The sequence below is a fragment of the Anser brachyrhynchus genome, assembly GCF_964034855.1.
Source record: "Anser brachyrhynchus genome assembly, chromosome: 19".
Classification (NCBI taxonomy): domain Eukaryota; kingdom Metazoa; phylum Chordata; class Aves; order Anseriformes; family Anatidae; genus Anser; species Anser brachyrhynchus.
Window position 1 is genome coordinate 2,017,608 of NC_137712.1, and position 23,154 is coordinate 2,040,761.

A 23,154-nucleotide genomic window follows, 5' to 3' on the forward strand; every position below is an offset into this window, starting at 1 on the left:
TGTCTGTCTTCGATTATTCTTTTCGTAATATTGGGTAGGTGCATCCAATTTCCAGCCCTCTCTCCATGTGTTCTGAAATTCATTTCAGAATTAAGAAATTATTGAAATGGGCCTCAGTTATAAAACAGTAACTTTTTTCTAGTAGAACTACAGTCTTTACTTCTAAAGCAAAAAATACTTGCATATTCCTCAGAATCTGTTTTTTCCTATGGCTATCACACGCCGTTATCTTTGAAGCTGATGCTCAACAGTGAGAAGGAATAGAAGGGAATTTTCAGGTCTCCTTGAAATTGCATGTTTTTAATGACCTTCTTTTAATGTGGACATTTTGGTGTAGGTATCAGCTGAACAAACTAGATTGTTGAAGAGGAATGTTCTTTGTGAAGGACATCACTGAATATATGCATCTGAGAAAGTGACAAACTAAAACAGACTAAGAGATATTCGTGTGACATGAAAGAAAAGGATGTCGTTTCTACCTTAAAATAATATTTAATTTTGTGTTGCATCACTTCACATATTTCGTTTGACTGCTTTTTCTATACAACAATTAAACCTTCTCCAATTCGGTACCTTAGATATAGCTGCATACTCCCTATGTGGCTCTCAAGAGATGACACAAGGTATTACAGCTGAACAACTCATTAGAGGCAAAGCTGGAATTAAAACTGCAGAGTCCCGCTTCTCCTTTCCTGTTTGTCCCTCTGGGCTGCATGCAATTGTTCCTCTCTTTCTAGTGTTCACACTCGGCAGACAGATCCTCCTCCACTCATAGCGTGTCGTCACTTTAGGATCGGTGTTGTGATAAGATCTGTGAAAGCTAACATTGTTTTCTTGCAGAGAATGGAACTTGGTGTTGCTGAGAGGAACAGGATTGTACCACCCATGAAGCTGTCTCACCCTTACAACAAGCTGTGGAGTATGGGTCACGATGATATGGCTATTCCTACCAAGTATTCCCAAAGCTCACCAGAACGACCCCTGACTGCACTTGGTAACATGCCGCCAATCACAAGGAGACCCCGGAGTAGAGACAGCATTCTGGCTCCTGTGGAAAAGGATGAATCAAATCCTGCCACTCAAGGGAACATCACCATTCCTAGGCCACAGGGAAGAAAGACTCCTGAACTGGGGATAGTGCCACCACCGCCAGCACCCAGGGCTTCCAAGCATCAGATTCCAGCTGGGCCAACAGAAACTCTTACCACCCACGCTACAGGACGTAGCCATTTGGTTTCAGATCTTATCCCAGAGCCCTTCGGAGTTGGTAGGGTGTCCTTAGATCCTGAAGTCCAGCAGTCTGTAAATTATTCCTCTCATTCATCTCAGCTTTTGTCCAGTGCTACCAGCACTGCAGAGATGCTCCAACCCGTCAAGGTGAAGACAGACAATACTGGTAATGAAAGTGACTACCTTCTTAACCTGCTGGATCCATTAAAAACAGCCAGCTGGCAAAGCAGTGGCCCACAGCAAGGCTCCTGCAGCCTGCAGAGCTCAGCCACTCCACCTTCTGGAGCGGGCTTTGCCTCAGTGGCAAGTGACTTTGTGCCTCCTGCAGCTGCACCATTTGTCCAGTCGCTCAGTTATCCTTCCCCAGTACTGCCACCTTTTTTACAGGCATCTCCTAATCCATTTACACAAACAGTGCCAGGAGCCCTGTCAGTGTCTCTTGTTAGACCCCCAAGGGGCTCTTTCACCCCCACCTTAGGTCATGCTTATAGCTCTAGCTTCATAACACCTAGTTCTGGTTTCTACCCACCACAAAGACCTCAGCCAAACATTTCAACATTGTCCATGCCAAACTTGTTTAGCCAGGCTCCAGCTGTGGCACCAGCTAGCTCCTTACTGCTGCAGAGCCACAGTGCTTCTCCAGCAAGCTCTCTACAGCCAGCGTGTTTAAGTGGTCCTTCTAAATCCAGAACATTACAGGTGGGCAAGTCCAGTTCCAAGGTAGATACCAAGCAAGTACTAGCTCTTCTGTCTAATGAACCTCCTTTGATCCCTTCCAGGCCAGCTAAGGGCTTAGAGTCAATGTTACAATCCTCAAAATCTGAGGAGACAAAAGATCCATTTGAAGATTTGTTAAAAAAGACAAAGCAAGATGTGTCATCCACACCAGGTAAGGTTGAACAGCTCAGAAAGCAATGGGAAACCTTTGAGTAGCGTTCCCGATGGCCTTTTGATGTCCCTTTGGAATTGACAGAGATTTTGTTTTTTTGAGCCAGCATAAAACCAAGCATTTCTTTTATGGCAGTCTGAGCCAGGATGGCTGCAGGACCATCACCACGCTGCAATTCCCATGATTGCTTTTTGCTCAGAGTTTGTTTTGCTGGGGAGTTCCCATGTTGTCCTCATCCCTGCAACTGTTTTCTCACTTTCTGCCACTGAAAACCCCATGACTTTTGCACTGACCAAAGCATGAAGGTAGTTGGGTTTTGGTTGATTTGGTTTGGTTTTCCACACGTAGCTTTTCAGACAGTACTACTGATGCAGAAGTTACTCCTGCCCTTGTATTTTCAGTCCTTAGCACAGCCGGGAGCATGACATAGCACATCGTACTTGTGTTTTCTTGCTGCCTGTGTGAATGGTGTTCAGTTCAGTTTTTCCTGTGTTGCTTATATAGCTATATTTTTCCTTTCACATGTAAAGTGCAGCAAACAAACCAGCTTTGTGGACTGCACTGAGTTAATCCATTAGGCTTAGTCTGACCGAGTTTGTCCTCTCTTGGAATACATTCATCTAGGTCATACTATTGGGTGAGCTTTTGTTGCAATTTTTTTTTTTTATTTCCCTCCCCTAGTAAACTTGACACTGAGAGGTAACAGGGACCTCTCTGGTGCAGAACTGTCGTAATTCCTTGTTGCAACAAAACCGTAGCACAGAGCAGTTGCTCAGGGTTTGGTCCTGCATCTCTGTTGGGAAACCGGAAACACCAGCAATTGATTTTCTTTTGTTGTTGTTTATAGGGTTTTTTTGTTTGTTAAATACATCAGAAAATAGAGTCCATGAAGCATATCCTAGTTCTTATGTATGTGTATGTTAATATTATATATAAATATTACATATGGCAGTATATGAATGGGATGTAACAACATCTTACTTATTAAAAAAAGAGAGAGAGAGAAAAAAATTGGGGTATAAAAGTCCCTGGCTCATGAGTTCAAGTTAAAAGCATACTGACAAGATGCCCAAGTGCAGAGAGATTAAAGCCGCAGCGCTTGTCTGCACAGACAGAAATAAGACTCCAAGTAGAGCTAAGTGATGTAATGCTGGAAGGCCAATGCATGGCAGCTGCCTGTCACTGCTGGACTTCAGAAGTGCTAACTGCTACCTTTAAGCAATGGGATTTCATTCTGGTCTGCAAGGCTCTCCAGTCCTTCAGCCTGTCTTAAAACCCACGATCTTTATCCTGCTTTTGATGAGAACAGTTTGCTGGGCTAACGAGACATTAACTGGACCATGAAATGGACTGCGAGGTCACAAAGTACAGAAATGCAATGAGAAGATTAAAGGGTACGTTCATTCTGATTTTCTAAGACACTTTTCTGTGGCAATAGTATTCTCAAGAAATTTCATATTAGTCTTAGCAACTCCTTTAAAACTTGCTGTCTTTGCAGTTATCATTTTTGTTTTACTTAAGTGGTGCTTTTTTGTTTTGTTTTGTATTTGGGCACAGTCCAATTTAAAACATGTTATTCCAGAAGACATAATCACATTGCCATTAAGCCTTTGGTAAAGGAAATCATTTTGGACACACGGGGAAATTCTTGTAAAGCTTTATCTGAATTATTTCCAATGTATCTATTTTACTCATATACTCTTGGAGGTTTTCTTACTCTAGTGTATGAAAATGGCTGTCTGTGCGTTTGAGTCTGTGCAATACAAAAGAAAAATACTCTTATTATCTGAAATGCCAACAGTTTGGGAAAGACCATAGTATTGCATTAATATTACTCTATTTCTGTAAAGCACTGTTACTTTTACAAGCCATTCAGTTGGATTTGTATTTTCTTTTTGTGTTGGAAGACAGATGGTTTTAGTATTGCATAGTAAAATATTTAAAGTCTAAGACAATAGCTCCATTTTATTTTATACAGTTTAGAATATGAACATTATATATAAATGCAGTCTGTAATTTTCAGATTTCCTTTACTATGAGCTAGATGATAAAAACTTTTACAATTATAATGGATATGTACAAACACCAGATAGTTCTGCATATGATGTGTAATTTGAATTTAACATACTTTTTTTTTTGGTCACACACCGATTATATACTGAGTAGGCGTAATACACATGCTTAACTAAATAGGAAAACACTCAGGTAATTCTGTATCACTGCAAATCATTTTCAATCGCTGATTATTTTGCTCTTCCCGTATTGTATAGTATAAGTCCCAAATTAAATATTTTTTGAAGTTGCTCTTTTTAGTCGAACAAGCACTCTTGGATTTATTTTTAAGTCAGTACTTTTAAGTGCTTTGTAACTAACATTTAATATAAATGGCATTAATCAGCCTTCGTTTTATTTTGAAAGTGGGAAGGGCGGAGGTTGAACGCACCTCTAAGATCAAGGGGTACAAGGCAGCATGGTGGTGGAGTTTGTGTCCTTCCTCACCTCCTGAATAGTTGTCTTACTTAAACTCAGGAATTCCTGTAATGCTTAAGCCCTAATAGTGCCAAACATAAACAAAGTGTGCCTGGGAGAGCAAGCTCAGATGTAAAACATTTCTTTTTCTGATGTAGAAGTATTTTTGATAGTTGTAGTCATCTAGTATAAGAAGTGTTATTTTTACTTCTTGTCTCTTATTTTTCATCAATGGCTTTTAGGTCCAGCTTTATACAGTTGCCTGTACTGTCCATACTGTTTGCTTGTTTGGTACCACTTATTTACAGATGTTTTCCTCTCTTAGAAATAGCATTTATTTAAAATTAAAAAAAAAAAAAATGGGGGGGAACCCAGAGTTTAAGAACTGTTGTAAACCCGTATTTATATTGTTTTCACTTTATTGGGTTGGAAACGTGTTAGACATTGGAATTGGAAGCTGTCAATCAGACCTACATTTTATCTATTATAGTGAAGGCTACAAGTTATAACTACTATTACTTTGAATTATTCCGTAAAGGAAAAGAAAAACACTTTCCGTGCTGCAGTTCAACAGGCTGCTCCCCGAGCTCCGGCCGTGTAATGCTCTCCTGCCAGGAAAGGGCTCGCAGCTTGCCCTGCAGCGGGTGCAGCACTGCCACCAGACACTTACAAGGTAAGGAGTCCAGCTGGTCCCAGCCCCAGCTTCTGCCTCTTGCTGTACAGCTGGGGATTGCAGAAGAGATCTTCAGGCCACTGGAGGGGAGATATCTGTGTAGGCTTTTGATGTAGGAAAGGGTCTTCTAAAAGCTTAAATGAGACTTTCCTTTGATATTCAGTCCTGGTTCTCTCCAGCCGTGCTGGGTTAGATAGGGTGGTGCAGACAGGAGTGTTTGTCCCCTCTGGCTTTCTCCCTTCTCCTGAAGAGTGCTGTCCCCCTTTTCTCCAGAATAGGATTTTTGCTGCTGCAGATATCTGTCCTGACTCAGGCCAGAGATCTACGACTCTTAGGTATGTCACAGCTCTAAATGCAGTCTGATTGTGTGTCTTTGCTCATAAATCCAAGGGTTAATAGTATCACTGCTAGCTTTCCTTAGCAAGTAAGTACATGTAGTATGTGTGTAATAACACGTAGTAGCATGTGCTTCAGTACAGGTGAAGAGAGAAAGCAATCACAGGTCATGGTAACTAAGTCTATTTTTATCCAATTTTTATTGTAAATTTCTTTTGAGGGATATTCTATTTTTATTTATTTAATTTTTTTTTTACAAATTATAAAATTTACAATTACAAAAGATCAGGACTGTGACCATTAACTACAGCAAATCCAGTTTTGTGAAAAAATATATTTAAAAATTAAATATCAAAAGAAAGTTAGGTTCATTATTGAAAAAACTTACTTTCATAAATTATTTTTGCAGAAATGCTCAAGACACTGACAAAAATATTTTAACACTTTTACTAGTACTGGCTTTGGGTGCTTGAAGTACAAATGTCTGCTCTCCTAATCCCGTAAAGCGACTGAGCAGCAGTCTTCCTGCTGACTACCCAGGAACAGCAGGGGATGCAGACAGATTCACTGCTTGCAGTTTGCTGGGTTTTTAGGTGTCTTTACTATTGTGGGGATTGTAGCTACTTGTTGCCTTTCAGGATAGTTCAGAAGCTTAGTAATATTCAGCTCTTCCAAAACAATTCTGTTTTTCTTCTTCTCAAAATAACACAGGCTAGAGTAATATTGATTGATGATATTTAGATCCTGTTGCTGCCTTCATTTTTCTACATTTTTAAATCTAAGAAAAAATGGAACAGAGCTAAAAAGTCAAAGTACACACCTCTCCCAGCAACGACCTAAAGTTTAATCAGGCCTGAGATTTGGGAACCTAAAGCATATTCTAAGCTTGCTGTGGCTTTACTGTATCGTATGTCATTATGGGATAAAGGAAAACACACCTACCTTCGCATTTAAGTAAAGGCTTAGATGCAGTTGCGCACTGGCAGGACACAGGGCATTCTGCCCGTGGCTTCTGGACCAGCTCACTGATGCTCGTGTGGGGTCCGAGTCCTTTCTCATCAGGAGATAACCCCAAACACCACCCTTAAGACAGGGTAGTCTCACACCAAGGGTGAATTTTTGTTTCCCTAGAGACACAGTAACCAGCTCTGCATGTGGGGTCCTCCCCTTCAGACCTGCTCTGCCAGAAAAGCCCTGCCTGCTTCATTGCTTTAGTCCTGTTCCCCAGATGCTGCTGGGCAAAGTTATACTCACCATTTTCTTAAGGTGTGCAGTTTAACTTGTTTCCCTGTAGCGAGGTTAGTGGGCACTATAGCTGTCTCTATTCTAAAAGTATGTTAGACCTTCCTAAATAGTATCTGGAAAATACACAGAGCAAATCATCCATGTTAAAAGTAACAGCAGTGTTACTGCTAATAAATAAAAGTGATAGCAAGCTCCCTGACCTGAAATACAGACGTGAGCTAACCTATCAGTACTATGTCCAATTCCTTCTCAAGCCACAGCCAGCGTGGGATCACCACTTACTCTTTTAACTTCTAAATATTAGAGAAAAGTGACTTTAAAGACAAAACATTAATTGCCTCACCTCCTAATGATTTCTTGTGTTCTGTTTCTCCAACTATTTCATTCTTCACCTTACATCCACAGTTGCACACATGCAGAAGACCTGTTCTTAATTGGACAACTCTGATCAGTAGTTTCATCTCTTCCCTTTGCTTAGAATTACAAAAAAAGAGTTTACAACTACAGTTTAAAAAAAATCCAAGAGCAAAAAAGCATAAAACAGTATAGCATTGTCTTCCTGTGGCAATTAACTACAGTGTGCATATTCACACCCTGCTTATTAATAGTATTTTGGAGATTAAAAAGCAGATACTATTTTCTAAATATTTCTCACAGATATTTGTAGTAATTATTTTGAAATGCTACTGATTTTAAGCCTTATTTGGCCTGCTCTGCTGCAGTTTTTGCTTTGACACATTACGTTAAAGACAAACGTGCACATCCATAAGCTAAAACAGTAATAAAGGAGCAGTAAAGCCAAAATACTAAATATCCCTTTTGGAGCAAAGTGGAAAATGAATGCTGTGTCTCACTACAACAACAAACCAGTTTCATGTTAAAGGTCAGTATATTAATTAACTAAATTCCACTCTTCTGTATCGACAAGCCCAAAGCTGGCTGTCCAGAAGGCTACAAGTCTTGAAAAATGTCCTTCACCCCCTTCTCACACAGGTATCACTTGACATTCAAATGTTAAAGCTCTTACTAAGGACTATTGTGTGGTCATGCTTTTTAATGTCAATGCCTGAGTCACTGCAGTCTGCTCTGTGTGGATGGCAGATACTAGACTAGGAACAGACTGAGGAGGAAAAAAAACAAACCACCCAGCCTGCTAATGTCAACATTGTAGTCTGATCAAAGCAAGTGATCTGTTTTTTTTTTTTACATGTAAGCATCCTACTTTTAAGAATGTTAATAATGTAACTGGTCAGGCAGTCTTAGAAAGGCACTTAATATATTCCTATGGTTTAGTCTAGTCTTAGGAAAAAAGCTTTAGTAGAAGCACACTATGCATACTGGTACTTCACTGCGGTCCTCTTGTGGAAAGACAGCAGCGGCTCTAGGAGTTACCTTCCATCAGTCACCTGCCTTTGCATTGCAGATGTGGCAGAGGCACACTGTTTTTGAAAGAAGTGTAATTTCTTAATACACTGAGTTGTTCCCCACCCTTAGACCTTCCTCACTTCGCTGCATGGTGCTGTGACCCTGACTGCCAACAGTGACAGTTACTGCAGAAATGACGGATGGATGCAATCGGTAAGGCTGGCAGCATACAGCTGCCTCTACCAGCTCACTAGGGACCTGTGGCACTATAGTGTTAGGGGTCTATACACCTTACCTCTGCTGTGCCATAGCCACTGCTTGCTTCCTTGCTTTCACCACTGCCTCCAGGGCTTTTTTTTTTTTTTTCCTTTTCTCCCCAGACTTTACTGCTCTTGCTTGCAGACCAATTTTATACAAAGCTTTTATGGATGAACTGGAATAACATAAAATTACCAAGCTCATTTAAGCAGTTGAATCTTACTGCCAAGTTAACAGCAAGCACTTGCCTGTGTCCTGTAAGTAGCTTAAAGCAGTACAGACCTGTCCTACAAAAAAAAAAAAAAAAAAAACAAGTTGGCCTAAGACCAAAATGCTGTAACAGTTCCTTGACAGTGAAAGGACGACACAGCACCTGTGACCCCACTCGTTATATCAGCCTCTCCGTTGGTGGCAGCTTGATTACGTTCCACATTTCCACTCGAGCCCCATCTTTTTCCTGCCGGCTTGGACTGTATCTTCCCTGAGTTGCTCTCCTCCTCTTCATGGCAATCACCGTGGCTGCACCAACTGCAAGGAGAAGGGCAGCCCCTGCAGCCCCAACTGCTCCCACAACGGAGGAGTTACTAAGGTGCGCCCACACTGGCTGCTGTGGTAGAACAGGGTGTTACTGAGAGCTTCCACGTGGACAGCACGGCATTTCACATCCCTCCTCCCCATCCCCACTGCCTCACTAAACTGCATGGGTACTGTCAGAGTGATGACAGCAATGCTCGCCCTGAGTTCCCCCACCCACTTTCCCTGATTAGGTGCTGTAGTCCCTGCTGTATCACACGAGTCCAGGCAATGCAGAAGCTTTCCTGCTCACCCCCCCCCCATGCAAGGCACAAGTTCAGTACCTGGCACCAGAGACTGCGGCTAGCTTCAGCACTGGTCCACAAACCCACGTCATTCTGACTGCACCTTTCTTGTTGGTACCTATGGGAATGTCTAACAGATTACTTCATAAAAATTGATTTGTACAATGATTTCAGTAATTAATGACAACTCCCTGAAACAGTGTCCATCACAGGGCAGGAGGTCACAGCTGCTGTTGCTGTTGAAGATTTGAAAACCTCATATGCCTTTGAGTGTGTTCAGTTGTTAACAAGAAAAAGAGCAGAGTATATAAAGTAACTGTAAATATCCTCCATCCAACTCTCCTTAAAACTACATAGAGACCTTTGTCTGTAAGTTACTGCCCAATTTAACCCTGCCTTTTAAAGCAGATTTAAACGTGCCATTGCTGCATGAAAAGTGGAATGGAGCCAGAGGAACTTCAAAGCCGGTGCACTTCAACAGCTCCTACCTGGATAGACATATGGGGGCAGCCCATGGGGCAGGACAGAAGGGAGTAAAGAGGCTCACTATGAGCCAGTGGTGTGCAACTGACTCAATTAAATGAAACCAGCTAGAACAGCTATTGCATATACAGTCTGCCTTGTACGTCTAAATCCAGGTCTTCATTACCATGCCTTAAGGAAACCGAGATAAGAGTGGATCTGCTGTTGCAGGTGCTGGAAAAAGATCATGGTCAAAGCAGACCTCACAGGTACATCTGCTTGTCAAGGTAGTGCCTATATTAACCGCTCTTCAGGTGGCACCTTTAGGACACTGTCCATCTCCAGCCGAGCTCCTGCCACTTCTTGCTGACTTGGGCTGTAGGTTCCCTCTGACTGGCGCCTCTTCCTTGCAGTGAGAATCATGAATATGAGACCAATACTGAGGAGCAGTAAAGAGCCACAGGCTACAGGGACAGCTACTTCAATTAGTGGGGAGGGGAAGAAAGCACCTGGAGTCCCTTTCTGTAAAAGAAATTAATGGAGAAACAATGAAACTCTAGTGGTTACAATAACTTAAGTTGAAGAGCCCAACATAGTCAAAGTGAAGGATGTAAAAAGAGAGAAAAAAAAAAAAGCAGATGTGTACCTGAATGGAAAAGGACAAGCACAGCGTTTGAGGGCACCTACACAGGGAATGCTTGTTTAATCTCTCAGCAAAATGTCTTTTTTTTTTTTTTTTTCAAATGGACCACTTTTTATACAAAGAACAGCTAGTAACAACTTCTGAAATTTTCTTCTAATTAAAAACGAGTGACATTCATCAATGATAGTCTTCAGCAGAAAGAAGTTGAAAACAACATGCAGCAGGAAGGGGATGATGTTAAAGTCGGTACATGGATGGGAGATGGAGAAGACAAAAGGCCCAAATACAGAGCAGAGAAATGTAGTCAAATGAACGTTCTTCAGCTGCTGGTAGAATTAAGAGTAGTATGGAGCACGACAATAAAGAATGAAAAAAAATGTGGAATTTTTATCATTAAAGAAACCTTTAAAATTACAATATGCCTAACAATGGGAAATATTTCTTACTGTTAAAAATAGTATCTGCCACCTAACAGATAAAAGCAAAAGAATTCAAGCTCAATTATCTACAGCTTTTGGATGCCATGCAGTCTCTGCCCACGTCACACAGCAATACACAGAAGGAATATCCCCAGACTACCTGGAAGTCCTTCTGCCATTTCCAGTGACTGAAACTGAAGTCGATTCTCTGAGAGTGCCAAAACTCAAGCCACGTGCTACTGGTTAGTTCTTGGTTTGCACAAGCATGCAGATTAGTCACACAGTACCAGTGCTACAGGAGGTTTTAGAAGTCTGCTCCTACTGCCTGTTGCATGCTCCTTACTTGCTACTGTTGGTGGGAGGGAGGAAGAGCGAGAACGCAGCTGACCCCTCTGCTTCTACAGCCACCATTAACAGCAAACGCCTGTCAGCCGCAGTGTGTCCTTCTCCCTGCCCCCCCACCACAGGCACTGTCCTATTAAGAGGGAAAGGAAAGACTGTTCTGCAAAAAAGTAATGCAGATGGTGAGAATGAACAGAAGGAATCTACAAGAAGTGTCTTTGAACAGAAGAAGCGGAGGTACCTGAAAGAATCTATGCACGTAAACTGGAAGTGTCAGGAGCGACCTCATGGCACATGCACTATACGAGCCTTAGTAACAGCAACAGCAGCAGACCCCACCTTGGTGCGCAGTCTGTTCCATGCAGTATGGGTTAGTGCATTCCCAGGTTACCACACAAGCCACCTGTCCATGCAACATCTTTACAGAGAAAAAGTAAGCGTATGATTTAACAGCTTCCATGCAGGAAGGATTCTGGGCTCAGACAACAATACTTCCCTTATGGAGAAAAAGTAAAGCATCACAAAGGCTGCCCATCTGGTCAGAAGCAGACTCAGCAGAAAGAAGCATGCTACATTTTCACTTAGACTTGAATCACACTTAGCTTGATTTCATCTGACTTCCTATCTCAAACACATCTATTTCTACCCAGATGATCTTTGGAGAGAGAGAGACGCTCATGCAAGACAAAATGCTAGCTCAAACTCCATTCTCTAGGAAACTGGGAGGCTGTGCAAGGTGGTGAATGGAAAGTATTCCACTCATTAAAAAAGTATTTAAAAAGTATTCAGTATAAAAAAGTATTTTTAACCCTTTAACAACTGAATATCTCACTTTTGAGACACTGTCCCTTTATTTGGTACATTACACACCTCTGTCACACCTTGTAACCCAGTCACTCAGCTGGCTCAGCCATTTCCAGTTTTCCTGCGATTTGTGCACTTTATATTACCCAACAACTTCCTATTTAATAGAAACTAGAGAAGTTTTCATTCACTGTTAACTGGTCCTCCCCACCCCTTCATATTTTTTGTCTATTCTTACCTCCTTATTTACACTGTGAAAGTGAAAACAGCCTTAACAATCCACAAGACTCAAATTTGCTGCCAGTCATTACTGGCTTTGAATCAAATTTGTCTTCTTTGTTCTTATTTTAAAAATGATGTAACTAAAATCTCTAGTTTTCTTTTTGTACCACCGCTATGAGCATAAGGCAGGTAAGTAATATCTCCTTTTTGTAGGTCCAACTGCAGTAGTTTGATTATTGTCCAAGGTAAAAATCTAAGGGAAGTCCAAGAGACAGCCCTGGAAACCATCTGGCAGAACATGCAGATTCTAAGAAGTATTTGCTGCAATTACTTGTATGCTGAAGACTAACATACAACAGCATTGCCAAAAAATTTATTTCACACTTCATGTTTTTTTGGTGCCAACTGTGCTTACCAGTGCGCTTTAGCCAAGACACATACAATATACAGGCAGTACCACTAATGCCCTACTACCCAAGGATTCTGCTGAGCCTACTTCTGCTGCTTCTCACAACTCAAAGTTTGGAAGAACAGACAGGAGCTTCCAAAAGCAAAGATGAGGAAGTGCTTACGTTAATGTCACAGCGCTCTCCAGTGTAGCTGGCACTGCACAAACACTCGTATTTGTTCTCAGAGTCTTGACATGTACCTCCGTTCTGGCAAGGATTTGGATCACACTCATTTATATTAATTTGACAACTGGAAAAGAAAAGCGTGTTAGAATTAAATGAAATTTCTCATATGTTTTTGTGACATAGAACGCAAGATCATACAGCCTACAAAAGCCTCATTTGTTTGAAAAGCTCCTGTTGCATCTTTTTCACGTGCTTTCTGCAGGGTCCAGCAACATGGAAGTTTTACCCTTTTGCACCAATCCTCCTTTTGTCATTTCTGAATGATTGAACCCAATAAGGTTCTCTAGTACAGTTAACGAATCCTCATGAGGCAAAAGAAATAGTTGGAAGCACTCCATACTGTGAAAACTGGTTATGTGAGCAGTATCATACCAAGCCCACCTCTTCTAAAAATAACACCTGGTTTACAATTTTGGAGCAGTTGTTTGAATGGCAAAAGGATATATGAGAGGATGAAACATTTGAACCTGTTCAGGTATCCCATGGATGTAAGAATCAGAGCACAAGCTCCTTTGCAGAAAAATAGCACGTACTTCCTTCCAGTGAAACCAGGCTTGCAACTGCAGTTGGCTCCCCAGGTCTCGGTGATGCACGTGCCACCATTCAGACAAGTGAAGTTCTTACCACACTGCTCAGGTGGGAATGGCCATCTGGGAAAAACAAAAGGCAGCTTTTAAAGCTCGGATACAGTGGAGACTGTGCTGACAAGGGTCATAAGCATAGTCACTGCTTTTTGTAGGAAGGACTTTGACACAAGTTGAGAAGGGAGAAGTGTCAGAAATAATCCATAATATCAGCATATAATTTTAAACGTGCCCAGAAACAAGTTTGTGCTGCTAGCAGAATATGCACAAGCACTATCAGTACTAGGACTCTTCTCACAGTTTCCTATTCCTGCTGAGAAAAATATATGCAGAGACAGGAATACCAAATTGGAATACCAAACTGTAGCGCAGCTAGGCCACAAAAAGAATAATGCATGCACTAGGTAATTATCTGCACCAGAAACAAAGTAAAACAGGAAGTTCAGCCATGTAAGCATCTATCTCATTGTTCAATTTGAACAGGCACAAGTATATGGAAGTCTAAAGAATATGTTGGTTCCTGCTTCCTTTACCAATATGAGACATACCTTTGTGACTAACGTATGCTGGAGTTTTTCCAAACAAATACAAGTGCTATAAATATAAACCTTATGTACCATTTTCAGCACAGATTAGATTGTCTCTCTCCTGCACACTGCCCAGAAACCCATCCTATGTGGGACCATTCCTAGCACTCTAGTGCATTCAGTACACCTGAAACTTTAGAACACAACCTGCTTCCATCCTCTGGGGGCCATGAGGTTCCTTTCAGTTCATAAGCATGGAAGTGGGTTGGCTTTGTTAAATCAGTACAACAACATGTCAGATGGGTGTCAAATCCTAGAGAAGATGGATTTTTATAGGAGTGCAAGATGGATGTGGTGATGGGCTATAGTACTTGCACTTTAAACAGCTCTGAAATGTAACATGAGGATGACCCGCATAAGAAAGAAGGCTCCTTATCCTGTGGCCAAGAACCTTTCTGTGAGGATTTGGACCTGGACAGCACCTTCAAATTAACAGCAGAATTTAGGTGCTATATCTACCAGATACCCACAGTGAAAATTTTTCCTGGAGTGTTCCAAAGCAAAAGTCCAATTTATCTGGGGGCTTCTCTATCCCCCTTCAAACCAAGCAAGGCACCTACTCGCAGCGAGGTCCTGAAAACTGTGGCAGGCACTTGCAGGAGTAGCCATAAACCCCATCAATGCAGGTGGCTCCATTTTGGCACTGGTGCCGCACACAGTCATCCACATTGATGTCACACTTCTTCCCAATGTATCCCCGGAAGCAGTCACACTGAAAATCTGCTACTGCATCAGCACAATTGCCATGAACACAAGGGTTTGGCTGGCAGTCGTCAATGTTAGACTCGCAGAGCAGCCCACCCCAGCCAGCGCTGCAGGCACAGCTGAAGGAGTTGAACAAGTCCTGGCAGGTGCCGGCGTTGAGGCACGGGCTGGACGCACAAACATCAGCCCCCGTGCAGCCCAGCTGGACGGTCCTTCTGCTGGACTGCTGAAACTGTTCTGGTTGAGGGTACGAGAGGTGGGCAGTGAATGGCAGGTAGATACCCCCTATCTTCACTTGTCCGAGGCAGCCAGTGAAGTTTTCACCTAGAACAATCAGTGCATTGTTCTTTAAGAAGTCCAAGTTCCCAGCATTTCCCTGCAGAGTCACGTTAACAGACCCATCCAAGTGAACCACCCATCTGGAGGAAAGTGCAGACGGCTCTTCCATAGACACAGAGATTGTGTGCCAGGCACCATCCGTGACAGACTTCTTAGTCAGGAAGCTGACACCTTCAATACTGTTCCCACTCCTGATGTCAACAAGGAGGGAGGAGTTCTTAATGGCTATCTGGAGGGAATCCACTTCTTCCACAGCCCAAAGCAAAACAGCATCTTCGTCCCTGGTTCTGAAATCCATGTGGAGGCTGCTCAGCGTTCTGGTCACTGATGCGTTGGTGGTAAATTCAATGGCACCGTCACTATTAAATGTTGCATTAGCCAGACCTATAAATAAAGGGGTAGAGCATCAGGGATTTGAAAGACAGTAGGTGTAATATTAGAGACAGACCAATGGCGAACTCTTGGCGGGTTCCCTCCCTTAAGAATCATGTAAGCTTAGTGTGAGTAGGATTACAGGCCTAGCAGCTGGCATCATTAAAGCTCTTCCTGTTTACACTTACACTTCTAATAATAATATCCAACTCTTGTGTACCGATTTTTACTCATTAGTGTCACAGCACAGCACAAAAATACAACTATCCCCCTTATGCTAGTATAGAAAAACTAGAGTGTAAGTCAGGAAAGTAATACATCAGAGGCTGCTGAGAAGTGGCAGAGCAGGGAACACACCAACACCGAGTTCAGGACATTTCGTAGCCTCCAACAACATTCCCTCCCCAGCAGGGAATCATTAGCTAACTAGCTTTCTTCATTATTCATGGTTCTGTCTTAGGTGAAAACAGACACATTTGCAACACTTAATTGTGTCTTATTTGGTCAAACAACTGAGACTCTTGAAAGGGAGGAACATTATGGAAAACAAGATGGCATTGCAGTGATGATAAGGCAGGCGTAACAGTGAACTGGCTCCTCCCTGATAAAGTCATACAGAACTGTCATTCTGTCAGACAGAAAACACCTTTGAGTACAATCTTTGCTCTAGCACAAAGTGGTGGTAAATCCATAAAATGCATGCTGCCTGAGAGTGCCTACTTGGGCATCATTCCCAGCTTGCTAATTGCAGCACTGTTGTTGCAGCACGTGTTTGTGTTTATTGCAATAGTATGAATGAGAAATACTGACTGTCGACACTTTACTAACACACACACAGACTTTACTAATACATACACAGGAAAACAGTACTTACACACATATCCTGCTAGAACGTCTATACATGTAGTAGCTTCAGGACATGGGTCACTTTCACACCAGACTCTCTCTTCACAATATTTCCCAGTGAAATTTGCTGGACAGCTACAATGGAAATCATTCCAAGTGACGATGCATCTGCCACCATTCTGACATGGCTCGGACTGAAAAACAAAATAGTGCAATGCAGGAGCAGTGCAATTCATGTTCAGATCTATGAGAACTTGGTAGAAAGAAACGTGACAACAGAGATTACTACAAGCAGTGTTTGAATCAGAAATAAGGATAATTAAAATAGTGAATCAATGGTAGGAAAAGAAGCACAAGGGTCCTTATGCAAGCAGTTCCTGAGACCATGCCTCTCCCTACAGCCACTGCTGATTGACAGAAACTCTCTAGACAGAACTCCATCAGTTTGGAAAAGGACAGCTGACAGGACATCTGCAAGGAACTTGTGCTTCGGAGAACATCTCACCCACTGCTACTGGTCTGCACATGCTGAACTTCAAGCTGTTGCAAAATCTACAGATTTCAGGTGCACACACGCACAGCAGTCAGGGTTTGGGCACCAGTCCTCATCGCTCTGTCAAAGAGGGGTTTCACACATATCACACCAGGCAGTACAACGTTACTATTGACGGTTTGTATCTAGTTATTTGAGAGAAGAAAACACGCCCTTGCTTGCTACTATTCTTGTTGTTATGGCCTCTGATATGAATTATCTACCAGAGTCTGCTATTCTTCAGATTAGTTTTTTGGTTCTTTTTGTCTGTGTGTGTTCAAATCAAAGCAAACAGCTGCCCAAATCAGTAATATTACAGGACGTATGAGGGAGTTTTTCCCATAGTTTCACACTAGAGAAGTCTGCAGCTCTCAGATTTGAAAAGTTATCCTATGAAAAGAGGATAGAGAGACAGGAGTTACATCGTGACAGTGAGGTCTAAGAGTACAGATGTCCCGTTCTGCTTCCCCTTTCTGCTAGTAACAGTTTTCCTTTCCTGCCTGAGCAAAAAAGGAAAAATAAAAAATAAAAATCAGACAGCACGGAAATAATGGTAATCTATCTACTAAGAAGCCTAATGAAGTCAGGTAATTGCTGATTAATTACATAAAATTGAGAAAAGTCATCATAAGCTAAAGGCAATTCTAAACTATTAGAAACAAATAGAAAAGGCTCCAATCCCTGCAGGTTCAGCCTCATTTAGTCAAAGTATTTGACATCTCATGACATCAAAACACACTACAGCACTATTATAATACTTAACACCCCTACAGCAACACACTGTGCAAACAGTGCCTAATTATAGCCAACTAAAGTAACCAACATTTCACAGAAGGAATGAAAACAAAACCACCAGACACAAGAGGAAAGGTGTGAAACAGGTGAAAGCAGCTGTAAAGCTCCTGAGAGCCCCACAGTGTTCTGTCACTGGCAGGACACACCTAATGCCAGAGAAGTGACAACACTTCATAGCACCACGAGCAGGAAGGACAACCATTACGGAGCGTAGCTCCCCTACATTTAAATATGGTGGCATAAAGGAGAGGCAGCTTCCTCTAAGGGCACCATGAGGACAGTTCCTTGAGCTGTTGGTGCTGAAGCGATGAATTCCTGAGTGAATCACAGAATCATCTAGGTTGGAAGAGACCTCCAAGATCACCTAGTCCAACCTCTGACCTAACACTAACAAGACCTCCACTAAACCATATCGCTAAGCTCTACATCTAAACGTCTTTTAAAGACCTCCAGGGTAGGTGACTCAACCACTTCCCTGGGCAGCCCATAAAAGAGGAGGCTGTAAAGGGAACTAGAGAAAACTTGGTGCTTAAATTGTGTGTAGGATATAGAGTGAAACAAGCGTGTCTGGGACCATGTACTATTTCCTTCAATACTTTAAAAAACTCATTTTGCTGGTAAAAGCAGCAGTCAAACAATTTTATAATCACAGACCTATAATAAACTACTGCACACATGTAGAGAGAAACAAGAGACTTCTTACCTTGCAGGTGTCATCAGAGATGCATCCATTTACCAGATTCACATTTTGTTCCTGTGGGAGACTGTAGTTCTCAACCTGAAAAAAAACTATTCTGTGGTTGTTCAGCTGGATGTCTTGCAAACAGCCTTTAAAGTAGCCTCCCCACGCGTCAGCGCTGTCTGGGTTAGGACGCCCACCGATATACACTTCATAGCCAGCTAAAAGAGGTGTTCCTACAAGGTGTCCCAGCTCCACGTATGTGTCTGATTGGTGGGCACCAACAACTCCTCCTTGGAAAGACAGAGCTACCAAATGTCTTCTCCCATCAATTACATTTTCTGGGAATGTCACAGTATCTGTAGATAACACCTCTATCTTTAGCTTGCCATTCTTCAAGTATATAGTGAGGCAAGGGTCTGTTTCATTGCTGATTTGCAGCAGCAAACCATTAGGTTTCAAACTACGAATGAAAAAGGAGATGTTGAAGTCAGCACCAAGGCTATCAGAAAGGATGAAAGAGGCAAAGCTAGTAGAATTCTCCAGGCCAAATGTTGCTGCTGGGCGCTCTGGAAGAGAAAAAGAAACGTGCATCAGCTCCATGACAAGGGGAATGCAGCTGGCACAGGGCACTGTAACCTCTGTGAATGGGACAAGACCTTTCTTCCCAAGATTTTCAACGTGTATCAGGGTAATTTTGCTTCCTCCCCACACAGGTCTAAAATTAGGATGTAGGCGAAAGTGTCCTTGCTTTCTCTGGAGGGGAAGAACTTAGAACACACAAGTAGCAGAAGGGGGAAAAGCAGATCTAGCAGAGACCTTGCCACCCAGCAGATTTAGTCAAGGACTTCTAAACCACCAAGTTGCTTTTGAAACTTGTAAATTTGGTAACAGCAGAACAACTTTGTACTTGCTATATTTAGGCTCAGGAATTAAACAAAAATGGGCAATATTAATATAAGCCTTGCAGGAACACAACAGTGCAAATGGGTGTGGTTTTAACTGCAAGTTGTCACAGAGCTTCCTTTAACACTATTTTATTTATAAAGCAATACATTCCTATTAACCCTAAAATAAAAATCAAGCTCAGCTTTTTGTAGTTCAACAACTTCCCTGCCCTCCTACAATCACTTAGATCTGATACAAAGATCTGATACAAAGTCAGAGCCTCAACAAGGAATTGTGTCTGCACCACAAACCTGACAGTCTTTCCTGCAGGAGCAAGTGACAGACAAGGGATCAATGAGAATTTTATTTACAGAGGCATTTGCTTTATTCTTCTCTCTGGTCAAGTAGAAAATACTGCTTCTGGAGCTAACATCAATGCTTATCTAGTATCTTTGAAGCCCCAGTTGACAGATGAGCTGGCAGATGTAAATCCCGTGGCACTTACCGTAGGAGCACGCAGGGCCTCCGTATGGCCTGGAGCAGTCGCACCTGAACGTTGCCCAAAGGTCCACGCACAGCCCTCTGTGAGAGCAGGGCCTGGAGAGGCACCACTCCGTCCGGTCACAGCCCAGCCTCACTGGGGACGACTCGTTCACCGGGAGATCCACCGGCAGCACAGCTTCAGCATCCACCTGCACGTCTTGCAGGCAGCCAACAAAGCCCTGCTGGCTCTGTGTGTTGCTGGCCATTGGATCCGCAGCACCTCCGATATACATGCTGAGGAAGGCATGCGGGATGGAAGCCGTGCCGTGAGGGACAGAAGAGCTCCGCAGGCAGACACCTGCTTCACAAGAGTCATGCCAGAGCTTTAGCTGCAAAGTGCTCTGCAAAATAACTTCGACTTTATACCAATGGCCATCATCAACTCTCAGCCCCTCCAGGAGCAGCAGGTACCCAACATCCTCCCTCTTCAGTCCTGCATGCAGAATGCCATCAAAGAGCTCCAGGAACAAGTATTCAGCTTCATGGCCTCGGTAAAAAAGGATGGCGCTGGGCAAGGTGGTTCGGAACCGGAGGGACACACTGGGAAGCTGATCTCCTGCTATCTCCCTCCTGCTCTGATTGTTCACGGGCAGCTCAATGAGGAGATACCCTCTGGAAGCAAAGGAAAATGTTGTTGGTGTTGAGCATGTGGCATCAAAGAAACCAGGCTGGCACTGGCACAGGTGGCCGTGGCTCTCAGCTTGGTAGGTGGGGATGCACAAAGCCTCATTTTGGCAGTCATGCGTCTGGCACCCAGTGAGCTTGACAGAGCAGTTCTTCCCTCCCCATACAATGCCATCCTGGCTAGGGGCACAGTGGCAGGTATAGTCAGCAATGCCATCCTCACAGACAGCTCCATTCTTGCAGGGACCCTCCTCACACTCATTGATGTTAACAGCACATTCCACACCTGCGAAAGAGATTTAGAAACGGGATCTCACTGCAGGGGATTGTGACTCCCTTCCCCTGAGCAAGCCAGTGAGGCACAGACCGCCCTCCCCAGCACTGCCAGTCCCTAAGCTGTTCTCTTCAGGAAACCAGAGAAGCCCTAGGGCTGCCAGCGAGAAGCCCCTGCGCTCACCAGAGTGGCCTACCACTAACGTACAAGCAACAGAGAGAGAATTCTGTGCTGTCCTTCCAGGTGCTGCAAAGAGGGTGCTGTCTGCAGAGCTTCGGCCAGTCAGCCTGCGTCATCCAACAGCCCCACTGCCCTCTCCCAGACAATCTCAGACACCATAGCTGATCAGCATGCATGAGAGCAAGCAGAGGGTATTAAAGGGACAAGACAGCACAGACAAGGATTTTATGTCTTTCATACATAGATTTGGTACATTTAGACTCACGTTAAGTCTATAGATCTGACTGGAGCATGCTCTGGGCACCATTGTTGCAGACAGCATCAAACTGGGTCACCAGCCATGGAAGTTATTGGAAAGCCTCAGTTAAGAAAATTCAAATTCCGTACTTTGGAAAACAATCCCAGACAACCCTCCAGTGGTAAAACATTCACAAAACTCAGATCATTACCAAATAACAAACAAAACATGCTCCACAGGCACTTTGTCATACTTGCACTGAAGCTGATTTCAGTTTTGTCCAGTCCTGCAGAAGTGAACTGGGTAAAAAGTACTGCAGTGCAGTTAGTGTGTCTCCTCGAGGCACATGGATCCCAACAGGGCTCAAGTAAATTACAAGCCATTACACTCAAATCTGGTTAACGAAAATCAGCTGTCATTTTCCTGAGCATCTCCAGACTGACAGAAGAGCCCTCCTAAACCAGTTCACTGTTTATCTGGCCCATAACATCGGTTTTCACTAATCTTCAGAGACAGTCACACAGATAAGCCAAGCATGGATTATCCTGATCTAATAGTATTACATACAGAATCTACCCAGCAAGCAGAATGAGGACAGCAGAAAGAAAAAGAAGGAATTCACGCACAAAGGAGGGGAATCAAAACACAAAAGACATTTGTAAAGAAAAGCCACTAGCCAGAATGAGCATGTCAAAGAGATTAGAGAGTTGCCTGAGGGAAAACGAGATGAGGGGAGATGGCGCATTAGAAGTACTGGAGCTGGACTTGATGAAATGTGATAAAAGAAATTTTAAAAGATACAAAGCTTCTTGAATCTGCATGCAGATGTTGGGAACCGCCTCACACCCCAGCAATGACAGTCCTGCATAAACCCCTGCAACCCTGCTGCCTGACCAACTTACTCCTTTCAGAGCGAGCGTTTGGCTGCTGTTGGCACTGCTATCTGCGCAGATAGGTTAAGACTCAACACCAGCTTCCAGCTCCAAAGTGTTCTTTTGTATCAGTGTAAGGCCGTAACACGTATCATGCTCTGTGAAGCCTTGAAACAGAAATGGGAGGCTCTGGTAATTCTGCTCTTCCAGCTGTGCTAGAGCTGTTCTGTCAGCAACATCACCTCAGATTCCTCTAGGACATGGCTGCACCTCTCTTCTTAAACTAAGAGAACTACTGTGTGTAGTGACTGTACAAAAGCACGGAATTTGGCCAGTAATGTCCGCCTTGAGGAGGAGCTCAGGTGATGGACGGATTCAATTGTTAATACCACCTCAGCACAGCATTTTTTCCCCAGCAATTAGTGCTCAGCACACAGACCCTGGGGTGTGATCTTAACTGGCGAGAAAACTGTTGAGGAAACTGAGACATTCAAGGAAGAAGCAAGAGAAGAATCGAGATCCTGGCACAAAGTTATGGCCGCACTGAAGGAAATGTGTTGGAATAACTACAACATACAGGATGTCTCTAGGCCTGGAGAATCCCAGGGTGGGAGAAGAGGGGAAGAACTCAGCTGGAATTCAGAAAAAACAGAGCAGTAGAACTACGTGGAGTGGGTTTTCTGACTTATCAGTGGATTGAAGGACTCTCCAAGCTGCAAGAGGCAGATTTGCGGTCGGACTTACGGGGAGAGGCTGTCAAATGTACTGGAGAGACAGTTAGGTTCAGCACAGCCCTGAGTGCTTGACACGCCACCCATTTGAGATCAGAGCTGTTAATGTTTACCAGGGCAAAGAGAAGAAAATAGCATTAGACTGAGTAACAAAAGCAGAGATGCCACGAATTTTTGCCTTTCTGAGAAGGCCAGGCAGGCAGGCAGGCACCAGCTGGCAGCAGGAGAGAGCCCCGGTACCCCCTGCCCCTCTCCCAGCCCAACCGTGTCTCCTCTGGCCGTGCTCTGCCCACGGAGCAGCAGCAGGACACCTGCCTGCGCTGCTTCCCAGGCTCCCAGCTGACACCTGTGGGTGAGCGCTTCACACCAGGTGGCAAATTAGTCCCCATGGAGAGTGCACAACCCCGGGCTGGTGGCTAATTAAACACCAAGCTTTCCCATGGGACGCAGCTGGTTTGATTTCTCGATTATTTGTTGGAAATGGGTGAAAAGAACAAGCTGGCAGTTCAGGTCTTTACACGCTGCTGTCTAACCTCACGGCTCACGAGCAGGCAA

The 23,154-nt window shown here is 43.4% G+C and overlaps 2 protein-coding genes across 21 annotated transcripts in view; one reads left to right on the forward strand and one right to left on the reverse strand.

Annotated features, from left to right (window-relative positions):
* Positions 1–4,440, forward strand: part of DENND1A (DENN domain containing 1A) — a 194,465-nt gene extending 190,025 nt beyond the window's left edge. For 9 of the 10 annotated variants that reach the window (XM_080561943.1, XM_080561938.1, XM_080561942.1 and 6 more), the window contains one exon: positions 841–4,440. In XM_080561943.1, coding sequence (XP_080418069.1) covers positions 841–2,163 — 1,323 coding nt within the window. In that variant the 3' untranslated portion in view covers positions 2,164–4,440. The remainder of the gene's footprint in view (positions 1–840) is intronic. The other variant, XR_013940918.1, reaches the window with a different exon arrangement.
* A 1,338-nt stretch (positions 4,441–5,778) lies between these two features.
* The window catches only part of CRB2 (crumbs cell polarity complex component 2), a 147,323-nt gene continuing 129,947 nt past the window's right edge, over positions 5,779–23,154 (reverse strand). For 9 of the 11 annotated variants that reach the window (XM_080561907.1, XM_080561903.1, XM_080561908.1 and 6 more), the window contains 7 exons: positions 19,643–20,590; positions 18,274–18,818; positions 16,272–16,437; positions 14,542–15,409; positions 13,344–13,460; positions 12,748–12,874; positions 5,779–10,267 (listed from right to left, as the gene is read on the reverse strand). In XM_080561907.1, the coding sequence (XP_080418033.1) occupies positions 10,040–10,267; positions 12,748–12,874; positions 13,344–13,460; positions 14,542–15,409; positions 16,272–16,437; positions 18,274–18,818; positions 19,643–20,590 (2,999 nt within the window). In that variant the 3' untranslated portion in view covers positions 5,779–10,039. Of the gene's footprint in view, positions 10,268–12,747; positions 12,875–13,343; positions 13,461–14,451; positions 15,410–16,271; positions 16,438–18,273; positions 18,819–19,642; positions 20,591–23,154 lie in introns of those variants that run through there. The other 2 variants (XM_080561909.1, XR_013940917.1) reach the window with 2 other exon arrangements.